The following is a 12266-nucleotide window of genomic DNA, read 5'->3' on the forward strand; positions in this document are numbered from 1 at the left end:
AACTATAGGATTAGGCCATTTGGCCCATCGAGTCTGCTCTGCCATTTCATCACAACTCATCCAATTTCTCTTTCAGCCCCAGTCTCCTGTCTTCTCCCCGTATCCCTTCATACCCTGGCTAATCAAGAATCTATCAACCTCTGCCTCAGCTGCCTGTAGCAATAAATTCCACAGATTCACCACCCTCTGGCTGAAGAACCTCCTTTGTGCACTCTAAAGCTTCCACGTCTGTTCTAAAATGATGTGACCAGAACTGAAGGCGTGTGATCGAACCAGAGTTTTATACGGAGTTGCTCTTGAACTCAGTCCCCCAGTAAAGAAGGCCAACTCATCGTACGCCTTCTTAACTGCCCCATCAACTTGCTTGGCAACTTTGAGGGTGGACGTGGATGTGGATGTGGACATTGTCAAAGTCCCAGAATCCCACTGTTTCTCCACACTACTGCCAATAATCTTCCAATAATCTTCCCCTCCGTCCTCCCCCGTTCCACTCTGGCCCATCCCAGCCTCTCACTGCGCTGCTCACTGTGTGTGCATCTGTTTCCCCTCTCCAGGTGATGAGTCGGAAAGGACCTGCCCCGGAGACCCAGGGCATCGAGGTTGCCCTGGCTCCAGAGGAGTTGGAGCTCGACCCCATGGCCATGACCCAGAAGTACGAGGAGCGGGTCAGGGAGCAGCAGGCACAGGTCGAGAAGGAGGACTTCAGCGACATGGTGGCCGAGCATGCAGCCAAGCAGAAGGTAAGCCCGTCACACTCCCTTTTACGTTATTAGGGGGTACCTAATGTTTAAGGTCTACAGCTGCTGTATCCTGTTCACTTCACGGTTCAACATGTTGTGTGTTCAGAGATGCTCTTCCGTACGCCACTGTTGTAACGTGTGGTGTCACCTTCCTGTCAGCTTGAACCAGTCTGGCCATTCTCCTCTGACCTCTCTCGTTAACCAGCCGTTCTCACCCGCAGAACTGCCAGTCGCTGGCTGTTTTGTTTCTCGCACCATTCTCTGTAAACTCTAGAGACTGTTGTGCATGAAAATCCCAGGAGATCAGCTGAGATACTCGAACCACCCCATCTGGCACCAATAATCATTCCACAGTCAAGGTCACTTGGATCACATTTCTTCCCAGTCTGATGTTTGGTCTAAGCAACAACTGAACTTGACAGTGTCTTGTATGCATTGAGTTGCTGCCACGTGATTTTGCATTAACGAGTAGGCGTGCCTAATAAAGTGGCCACTGAGTATACTTACACATACCAAAGTTTATTCATGGCTTCATGCATGGTAGGTCATGTTTAGCCAATCTTAGTTTTTTTGAGAAGGTTACCAAGAAAGTTGATGAAGGCAAGACAGTAGACATCTACAGTGACTTTAGCGAGGACTTTGACGAAGTCCTGCATGTGAGGCTGGATAAGAGTGCTCACTCTCTTGGCGTTCAGAATGAGGTAGTGAATTGGATTAGACATTGGCTTTGTGGGAGAAACCAAGGGAGTGGTAGTAGCTGGTTGCCTCTCTGACTGGGGGCCTGTGACTAGTAGACAGCCATAGAGATTGGTGCTGGGTCTATTGCTGTTTGTCATCTGTTTCAACGAGCTGGGCGATAATGTGGTTAACTGGATCAGTAAGTTTGCAGATGACCCAAAGTTTGAGGGCATAGTGGACAGCAAGGAAGGCTATTAAAGTTAGTGGGATCTAGACTAGCTTGCAAAACAGGCTGAAAAATGGCAGATGGAATTTAATGTAGACAAGTGTGAGGTTTTGCACTTTGGTAGGACCAACCAGGGTTGGTCTTGCACAGAAGGTACTGAGGAGTGTGGCAGAACAAAGGGATCTGGGAATGCAGGTCCGTAATTTGTTGAAAGTGGCGTCACAGGTAGATAGGGTTGTAAACAAAGCTTTTGGCACATTTGGCCTTTATAAATCAAATTATTGAGTACAGTTGAAGCTGTACAAGACCTTAGTGATGTCTAGTTTGGAGTACTGTGTGCAGTTTTGGTCACCTACCTACAGGAAAGATGTAAATAAGATTGAAAGAGTGCAGAGAAAATTTACAAGGATGCTGCCGAGTCTTGAGGACCTGAGTTATAGGGAAAGGTTGAATAGGATAGGAGTTTATTCCCTGGAGCACAGGAGAATGAGGGGAGATTTGATAGAGGTGTACAGAATTATGAGGGGTGTAGATAGGGTAAATGCAAGCAGGCTTTTTCCACTCAGGCCAGAGGTTTACAGTAAATTTAAGAGGAAATTGAGGGGAAAATCTTCGCTCAGAGCGTGGATCGAGCTGCCAGTGGAAGAGGTGGATGCAGGTTCGATTGCGACATCTGAGAGAAGTTTGGATAAGCATTTGGATGGGCGGGGTGTGTAGCTGTGGTCAAGGTGTGGATGATGGGACTAGGCGGAGTAGTTTGGCACAACCTTGATGGGGCCAAAGGGCCTCTTTCTTGTGCTGTAGTGTCCGATGAGTATGACTCGTCTGTCTCGGGCCCAGCACGTGGATGTAATCGCAAGGAAGGCACTTCAGCATGTTCTTTCTTTCTCGGGAGGCTTGGCTTGTCACTGGACTGGGGGTGTGCCGTTGAGGGTTTCCTGACCGTTGGCCTCCTGGTCTGGTACGGCAATTGGAATGCGCAGAGGCGTAGGGGGCGGCGGGGTGTCGGGACGCTTGGCGGGCAGATCCCTCCCTGTGGATTCCCACCGCCTGGGCCACGCCATCTCACGGCCCTCATCGGGCAGGAGGTGCAGAAGCCTGAAGTCCCACACCACCAGGCTCGGGAACATCTACTTCCCTTCAATTCCATTCTTGGACCAACTGGCAGAACCCTAATCACTATCTCAGTAATAGCAACACTGGGGTGACACTAAAAAGGGCGCACGTGGCCAAGTGGTTAAGGCATTAGACTAGCGACCTGAAGGTTGTGAGTTCGAGCCCCAGCCAGGGAACGTGTTGTGTCCTTGAGCAAGGCACTTAACCACACATTGCTCTGCGACGACACTGGTGCCAAGCTGTATGGGTCCTAATGCCCTTCCCTTGGACAACATCGGTGTTGTGGAGAGGGGAGACTTGCAGCATGGGCAACTGCCGGTCTTCCATACAACCTTGCCCAGGCCTGCGCCCTGGAGAGTGAAGACTTTCCAGGCGCAGATCCGTGGTCTCGCAAGACTAATAGATGCCTTTATTTATTTATTTTATTCTTTTGTTCTAATTGTGTTCTTTCTTCCTTAATAAAGAAGTGTACAATTTTATGTTTAATTTGGCTTTCTTGTGAACGCTGCTTATCTGAAGCTCCTGAGCCTGTGACGCTGCTACAAGTAAGTTTTCCACTGCACCTGTTCTCACACGGACTGGTGCACGTGACAGTGACTTCAATTTGACCTTGAGGGGTTATACATTTAGAACTGAGATGAGGGGAAAAAAAATAGAGTCCAAAGTAAATTTTATTATCAGAGTCCATGTATGTCATCACATACAGTCCTAAGGAGTAAGATTCATTTTCCTGTGAGCATACTCAGCAAATTTATAGAATAGTAACTATAACAGGATCAATGAAAGATCAACCAGAGTGCAGAAGACAACAAACTGTGCAAATGCAAATATAAATAAATAGCAATAAATAACGAGAACATGAGATAAAGAGTCCTTAAAGTGAGATCATTGGCTGTGGGAACATCTCAATGGATGAATGAAGTTAATTCCCTTTTGTTCAAGAGTCTGATGGTTGAGGGGTAGTAACTGTTCCTGAACCCGGTGGTGCGAGTCCTGAGGCTCCTGTACCTTCTACCTGACGGCAGCAGCGAGAAGAGAGCATGGGTAGTGGGGATCTCTGATGATGGATGCTGCTTTCCTACAGCAGCGTTTCATGTAGACGTGCTCAGTGGTTAGGAGGGCTTTACCCGTGATGTACTGGCCAAATCCACTACCTTGTGAAGGATTTTTCATTCAAAGGCTTTGGCGTTTCCATACCAGGCCGTGATGCAGCCAGTGAATACACTCTCCACTGGACATCTGTAGCAGTTTGTCAGAGACAGGCAGACCTGTGGAATTCCGTGGCCCAGAGGCCAAGTCAGTGAATACTTTTAACAAAGTAGAGAAGTTAGATGCCAAAGAAAAATGTCAAACGCCACCGGGAGGGGGTGGAATGTATTAGCAAGACAGAACATTGCTCTGGGTTGTGTAGCAAGAACAGAAGGATAATTAACCTACCTACCTTTTTTAATAAAAAAAATCACTACATACACCAATTATATTAAACCTAATTCAGATACCTCGTATCTTCTTGTGTCCCAGTGAAGGGGTTCCCAAACTGGGGTCCACAGAGCCCTGGCTTAATGATATTGGTCCGTGGCATAAAGAAGCTTGTGAAACCCTGGTCCAGTGAGGAGAACATTCTCGATGACGGTAGAAGTCTCTGGGCCTGTGCTTGCTGGAGTTTAGAAGGACGAGAGAGGGATCTCATTGAAGCCTCCCAGGCCGAGACAGAATGGACGTGGAGAGAATGTCTCCTCGGTCCAGAGGGTACAGCCTCAGAATAAAGGGGCGTCCATTTAGAGTGAAGATGAGGAGGAATTTCTTTAGCCAGATGGCGGTGAATCTGTGGAACGCTTTGCCATAGGTGAGTGTGGAGGTCAAGTCGTTTAAGGCCGAGGGTGATAGATTCTTGATTTGTAAGGGGTTAGGGGAGCGGGTGGGGGAATAGTGTTGTGGAAAGCTTGCAGCAGCATCACAGGCACCTAGCATCAGGTAAGCAGCTTTCATGAGAAAAGCATGAATTACACGCAATTTTTACGAGAAAGAGCACAATCAGAGCCAAAAGATGTCCATCCGATTACAAAGCAGTCACAGTGTTGCTATCCTGAGGCAGTGATTAGGGTTGTGCCGGCCGGTTCGAGAACCGGATGGCTGAAGGGAAGTAGCTGTCGGTGAACCCGGTGGTGTGGGGCTTCAGGCTCCCGTGCCTCCTGCTCGATGGGAGCCGCGAGAAGACGGCGTGGTTCAGGTGGTGGGGATTTTTTGATCTAGAGGAGGCAACATCCCTCCTGATACCCCTGATGGCAGGGGAGGGATGTGCCCGGGGCTGAGTCCATAACTCTGCAGCTTCGCGCGTTCCTGCAAGTTTGGATTGCCGTGTCGGACCGTGATGTGACTATTCATCACAGATGTTCCACGGGGAGCAAATCTGATGGACTGAATGGCCTTGGCCTGTTCCTGTCTGACAGGCAGTGTTGATAAAACAGGTGCACCCGCGTTGACCAGGAATCCACCCTTACGGAATTTGCAAATCGCTCGGGGTGGTGGGGGGGGGGGGGAGGGGGAAGGAATGCCAGCCTCTATAGAGGGAGGGGGTCTCTGTCAGCAGCCCCCACCCGGTGAGAGACTTGGCAAGAGGGAGTGGGGTGGAGAGGTTTTTCTGGGACAGATCGGGCTGACGTGTCCGATCGGAAGTGGTGCCTTTCTCCCTTCGGGGGGCCCTGGCTCCTACAGCCTGGATTCCCCACCACCTCCTCCTCCGCATGACAGCCAACACTCCTCTGCCGCTGTGCAGTCCGAGCGGCCTCTGTACGGGGGACCTGCAGCCCTTCTAGAGCGGACGCTGCCGTCTCTCCCACGCCTCCCTCCCCCCGACCCCTGTCACTCTGCCTTCAGACCTGCTCCCGTTGTGGCCCAAGTGTCAAACGCTGACGTGTCGCGCGTCTCTCCCCTAACAGGGCGGCCGGAACCGTGCACCGTGCGGCCTCACCGGTGACTTCTACCGCTGTGACGTGGGAACAGAATTGGGCCGTTCACCCACCAAGTCCGCCCCGCCGTTCCATCGTGACTTTCCCTCTCAACGCCGAGTCTCCGGCCTTCTCCCCGTAACCTTTGCCCTCACAAATCAACCTATCAACCTCCGCTTCAAATAACTTGGCCCTCCATGGCAATGAATTTCACTGCTTCACCACCCTCTGGCTAAAGAAATTCCTCCTCGTCTCTGTTCTAAAGGGACGTCCCTCTATTCTGTGACTGCCCTCTGGTCCTAGACTCCCCCACCATTAGAAGCATACTTTCCACGTCCCCTCTTTCAATATTCGACAGATTTCAATGAAATACCCCTCCCTCCCCCCAGCAAGTTCAGGCCCAGAGCCTTCAAGCCCTCCTCCTAACATTAACCCTTTCATTCTCATAACCATCCTCAGGACCCCTGTCCAACACCAGCACACCCTTTCGTAGCCGTGGCTGTGTCCTGCGTCTAAGGCAGATCCCCCTAACCTGTGCCTGTCTGTTCCGCAGCAAAAGAAGAGGAAAGCTCAGCCAGCCGACAGCAGTCGCGGAACGAAGAAGTACAAAGAGTTCAAATTCTAGTCGGGGGCCCGGCTGCCACGTTCATTCGCCCCCTCTGCCGTTCCCTGCCCCACTTGTATTAAAGTTGTGACCGTTCTTTTTGTTTTCTAACAATTCAGTGTCTGCTTGTCTTCTGTCCTCGAGGCCCCGGGGGAGAGCGTTGGCACGAGATCCGTCCCTGCCAGCATTGCCCGTGCGCTGCACGGTGGTCTGAGTTCTGTTCTCGTGCCAAGTGAGGGTCGGCGGTGTGGGTGAGGGACTGAGGGACAGCGGTGTAGGCGAGGAAAAGACCCGCTGAGGGTGATAAGTGACATGCAAAGGGAGGGGGGGGGCTGTGCAGGCGAGGGAGAACGTGTGGAATTGGGACGTTGGTGTAATCCAGGCAGAGCTGTATGTGGGATGGGCACCAGTGTTGGCAAGGTACGTCCATACTGAGGGATGGCGATGTGGCTGAAGGAGGAATGGGTGGAAGGTGGATTCCCGTGTAGCTGAGATAGAGATGCCAGTGTCGGCGAAGGAGGGGTGGTGGCGTAGGCGAGGGAGAGCATGTGGGGTTAGGACGTTAGATACGTGCTGAGGGCTGGCAACGTGGGTGAGGGAGGAACATATTCAGGATGGGTACTAGTCCAGGCGAGGGAGAGGTAGGTACATGCTGAGGGACGGTGGGTTTTATTTTGAGTGAGGCGTGTGTGTATGAGAACCCAGCGTTGAGGTAGAGACAGCAGCGGCAGTGAAAGAGCAACGTGTGCCAGAGGGCTGCCAGTGTAGCCGCGTTAGATGCGCGCTGAGCGACGGTGATGGGGGTGAGGGAGGTGGCGAGCGAGAGACGCACAGGGCTTCCTTCAAACTGGACATTAACCAGAGACCGGTAACTGGTTCGTGTACCGAGATACAGCGGAAAGCTTTTATCCACATGCCCATCCGCGTCATTCTATACGTAAGTACATCGCAGTGGTACTGAAGGGGAACCAATGCAGAATGTAGTGTTGTGGTTACGGAGAATGTCCAGTGCCTGAGATGTCAGGGAAAGCTCCTACAGAGTGGGTAAGTTCCTCCAACACTTGGACCCAGCGTAGCGCCGTGCTGTTCGAGGGGATAAAGTGACAGGTGCCTTATGGCAAACAAGCGAAAATCTGCAGACACTGGAAATCCAGAGCAACACACACAAAATGCTGGAGGAACTCAGCAGGCCAGGCAGCGTCTATGGAAAAGAGTAAACAGTGGGCGTCTCGGGCCAAGACCCTTAATCAAGATTCGTTTTGTGGCTGTGTGAAAGGAGACAAATTAACAAGGTGAATAATGTTTACATACTTTGATAATAAGTGTACTTTGAAATGAAAATCAAATACGCTGCAGATCCAATCTATCAGCAAACACTCCTACCAAACAGGCAGGCCACTCTGTTATCATTGATGGTGAGGACTTACAAGTACCTGGGGGTGACAGACGACTGGAGCACCAACACAGAGGCTGTGTACAAGAAGGACCAGAGTCACCTCTACTTCCTGAGGAGACTGAGATCCTTTGCAGTATGCAGGCCTCTCCTTCACATGTTCTACAAGTCTGTTGTTGCCAGTACAATCTTCTATGCGGTGGTGTGCTGGGCAATGGCATCAACATGGGTGATGCCAACAAGCTCAGTAAACTGATCAGAAAGGCTGGCTCTGTTATAGGAGTCAATGGACACACTGGGGGCTGTGGTAGAATAAAGGACCCGGGGAAAATCCCGACAATTCTGGACAATGTTTCTCACCCTCTGCATGCCACCTCGGCTGAACGGAGGAGCACTTTCAGTAATAGACCGAGACAACCGCACTTCTCCAAAGAGCACTATATGAGGTCGTTCTGCTCTGTAATGAGTCAACCTGTAGCCAGGGAATTGATGACTCCCGCCTGTTAGACTGTGGTAACTTATTTTTTGATTCTTTCCACTTCTCTTCTAATATTTATGTGCTTGTAATGCTGCTGTGACACTGAAATTTCCTTTGGGATTCAATAAAGTGTCTATATCTACCATCGGGAAGGAGGTACAGAAGCCTTGGGTCCCACACCAGCAGGTTCTGGAATGGTTATTACCCCTCAACCATCAGGCTCCTGAACCAGAGGGGATAACTTCACTCATCCCAACACTGGACTGATTCCACAACCCATGGATTCCCTTTTAAGGACTCTACAACTCGTGTTCTCAGTATGATTTATGCACTTCCTTAATTACTTTCAAAATTTGCCTTTTGGGTGCTGGTTGTTAGTCTTCATGTATAGTTTTTATATATGTATAGCACGGTAGCATAGTAGTAACGCTTTACAGTATGATCGACCCGGGTTCAATTCCCGCCGCTGCCTGTAAGAAGTTTGTACGTTCTCCCCGTGACTGTGTGGGTTTCCTCCCACAGTGCAAAGACGTACTGGTCAGTAGGTGAATTGGTCACTAAATTGTCCTGTGATTAGGCTTGGGTTAGATTGGGGGATTGCCGGGCAGTGCATGTTCAAGAGACAGAAAGACCTATTCCATGCTGCATCTCGATAAATAAATAAAGTTCTGTTGTGTTTCTTTATTTGCCTGTAAATCTCGGGGTAGTATATGGTGAGGTATACGTGCTTTAATAATTTACTTTGTAGGTGTATGGGTTAGTGAGTCTGTGGACTACACAGATCAGCAGAGTTCAATTATCATTAAACCAGATACAATAACACCAGCCAAACAATAACAGCGTTCCTTCGGGACCAAGATGCGAAACACAGTACCTACAAGAACATATAGCAGTCCTAATCACGTGGTAGTGCAGCCACAGATGAAGACAGTGCTGAGGCTTGTATTTTCTCTCCATTTGGAAAATAGTCAACGGTTTCATTTCCTCTGCTAAAGTGCCCATTCTTCTAATCTGTCTTAAGTCCTTCTGTAACCGCTCTGTTTCCTTAAAACTACCAGCCCCTCCACCTATCTTCATATCTGTAAACTTTGCAACCAAGCCATCAATTCCATCATCCAAATCATTGATATATAACGTAAAAAGAATCGGCCTAACACCACTAGTCACCGGCAGCCAACTGGAAAAGGCTCCCTTTATTCCCACTCTTTGCCTCCTGCCACTGCTTTATCAATGCTAGAATCTTTCCTGTAATACCACGGGCTCGTAGCTTGTTAAGCAGCCTCGTGTGCATGTGTGGCACCTTGTCAAAGGCCTTCTGAAAATCCAAGTACACATCAACCAATTCTCTCTTGTCTATCCTGCTTGCTATTTCTTCAAAGAATTCAGATCTGTCAGGCAAGATTTTCCCTTGAGGAAACCATGCTGACTACAGCCTATTTTATCATGTGCCTCCAGGTACCCCGAAACCACATCCTTAACAATCGATTCCAACATCTTCCCATCACTAAGGTCAGACCTAATTGGCTTGTGATTTCCTTTCTTGCAGAATGGAGTAACATTCGCAATCTTCCAGGCTTCCAGAACCATTCCAGAAGAGATCCCAATGATCCATAAATCTGAACCCCTGCCCCCCCACCCCCACACAAACTCCTCAGCCATTCATTCGCCTGCCAAATCATTCTATTCTCACTCACTGGCGCGTGGCACGGGCAGCAAACCCGAGATTACTACCCTGGGCGTCCTGTTTCTCAGCTTTCTACCTAGCTCCCTTAAATCTCTCTACAGGATCTGCTCACCTTGTCTACACTGTCACTGGTGTCAGTATTGTATTAGACTATGAGGACACTCAGTCCTCATCTATTGTCATTAAGAAATGATACAATGATCCTCCAGAGTGATATAGATATGCACCAAGACTTCTGGTTGCTCACCCTCACCCTTGAAAATGCCACGGACCCGATCCGAGACATCCCTGATCCTGGCACCAGGGAGGCAACATGCCATCCGGGTGTCTCTATGGTGCCCACAGAACTGTGTCTCTGTTCCTCAGACTAAAGAATCCGCTATCGACACTGCAGTCCTTGTCACCCCTCTCCTCTTCTGAGCCACAGCACCAGATGCGGTGCCAGAGACCCGGTCACCATGGCTTCCCTCACAGTAGGTCGACCCCCTCAATAGTATCTAAAGTTGTATAATTATTATTGAGGGGAACGGCCACAGGTGAACTCAGCACTCGCTGTGCCTATCCCCTCCTTCGCCTGACAGTCACCCAGTTACCTGTCTCCTGCAACCTAGGGGTGACTACCTTCCTGTAGCTCCTGTCTATCACCTCCTCCTCAGTCTTCCCCCATGAGTCGGAGGTCATCGAGCTGCAGCTCCAGTTCCTTAATACATTCCCTCAGCACCTGTAGCTCAATGCACCCGGGGCAGATGTGTTTACCTGCGAGATTGCAGGCGGTGGAGAGGCTCCGGAGGAAGTTCGCGAGAATTATTCCAGAGATGAATGGATGAAGCTGTGAGGGAGAGTTTAGTGACTCTGGGCCTGTGCACCCTGGAGTTTAGAAGAATGAGAGAGAGGATCTCATTGAAACCGATCGAATATTGAGCGGATGTGGTAAGGGTGCTTCCCGTGGTGGGGGAGTCTAGGACCAGAGAGCAGAGACTAGAGGGACGTCCATTTAGGAATTTCTTTAGCCAGGGGGTGGTGAATCTGTGGAACTTATTGGCACAGGAAGCCGAGTCATTGGGTGCATTTAAAGCCGAGTTTGACAGGTGAAAAGTTACAGGAGAGTGGGGTTGAGAGGGATAATAAATCGGCCATGAGCGAATGGCGGAGCAGACTCTGGATGGGCTGAATGGCCTAATTCGGTGTTCAGATTCTGTGAACGGGGGGAGGGGAGATATGGGTCATGTAGAGTCGGAAGATATTTGCTTTAATTCAATACCACGCCCGGCACAGACATTGTGAGGAAGGAGGTGGGGCAGCGGGGGGGGGGGGGGAGGTGAGAGGTCAGAGTGGGGGGTAGAAGAAGAGGGGAAAGGGGGACGGAGTTTTTTTTTACTGGGAGGAAAAATTGAAATTCATACCATCAGGTCGGAGGCTACCCAGATGGAATATAAGGTGTTGCTCCTCCGCCGTGAGGGCGGCCTCATCCTGGCGCAAGTGGCTCGAAACGCTGGAAGGGGAATGGGAGTTTATAAATAAACCCGCAGGCACTGTGGAGTGTCGTTTCTGGCAGTTTTCCCTCGCAGCAAATTGGTTCCTGGGCTCCCCACGGCTTCACAACGCTGACTCTCTCTCTTTTAAAACACACACACACACACACACACACACACACACCAAAAACACAACTAATCAGCTGTGCTTTTGAAGCCCGCACTGGTTAGCTGCCAGCTAGCGCTTCGTCAGCTCCGAGTTCGTACTCGGAGTGTGAGCCGCACTTTCACTCTCTCGCACACGAAATACTCGCGGAGCTCGGCGGGTCGGGGCCTGGGTTACGGTTCAGAACCGGGTTCAACTTTCACCGGCGCGGGTCGTGAAATATTCTGTGTTAGCGGCAGCAGTACCGTGTAATACATAGCAACAGAGAATAAACTGAATTACAGTAAATATATATATTAAATAGTTAAATAACTAGTGCCAAAACTAAAAATAAAAGCGAAGTAGTGAGTTAGTGTTGCCCTGACGAAGGGTCCCGGCCCGAAACGTCGACTGTACCTCTTCCTAGAGATGCTGCCTGGCCTGCTGCGTTCACCAGCAACTTTGATGTGTGTTGCTTGAAATTCCAGCATCTGCAGAATTCCTGTTGTGTGAGTGAATGAGTTAGTGTTCATGGGTTCAATGTCTATTCGACACCTACAGTGTTGAAGCTGTTCCTGGATCGTTGAGTGTGTGTGCCTTCAGGCTCCTGTACCTCCTCCCTGAGGGTAGCAATGAGGGGAGGGCATGACCTGGGGGATAGATGCCCCTTTGTTTTGAGGTTGTGTTCTCTGGTGTCGGGGACCTCTATAGCCAGAGAGGGGTGAATCTGTGGAATTTTCTCCCCACAGGCCAAGTCATCGGGTATATCTAAGGCAGAGGTT

General features: G+C 50.0%; 1 protein-coding gene across 1 annotated transcript in view; it reads left to right on the forward strand.

Annotated features, from left to right (window-relative positions):
- The window catches only part of sf3b2 (splicing factor 3b, subunit 2), a 78444-nt gene extending 72018 nt beyond the window's left edge, over window positions 1-6426 (forward strand). The window contains exons 20-21 of the mRNA XM_072245934.1: window positions 555-740; window positions 6262-6426. Of these exons, the coding sequence (XP_072102035.1) occupies window positions 555-740; window positions 6262-6333 (258 nt within the window). The 3' untranslated portion in view covers window positions 6334-6426. The remainder of the gene's footprint in view (window positions 1-554; window positions 741-6261) is intronic.
- The last annotated feature ends 5840 nt before the right edge of the window (window positions 6427-12266 follow it).

This window comes from Mobula birostris, chromosome 28 (assembly GCF_030028105.1).
Source record: "Mobula birostris isolate sMobBir1 chromosome 28, sMobBir1.hap1, whole genome shotgun sequence".
In the NCBI taxonomy this organism is placed as follows: domain Eukaryota; kingdom Metazoa; phylum Chordata; class Chondrichthyes; order Myliobatiformes; family Myliobatidae; genus Mobula; species Mobula birostris.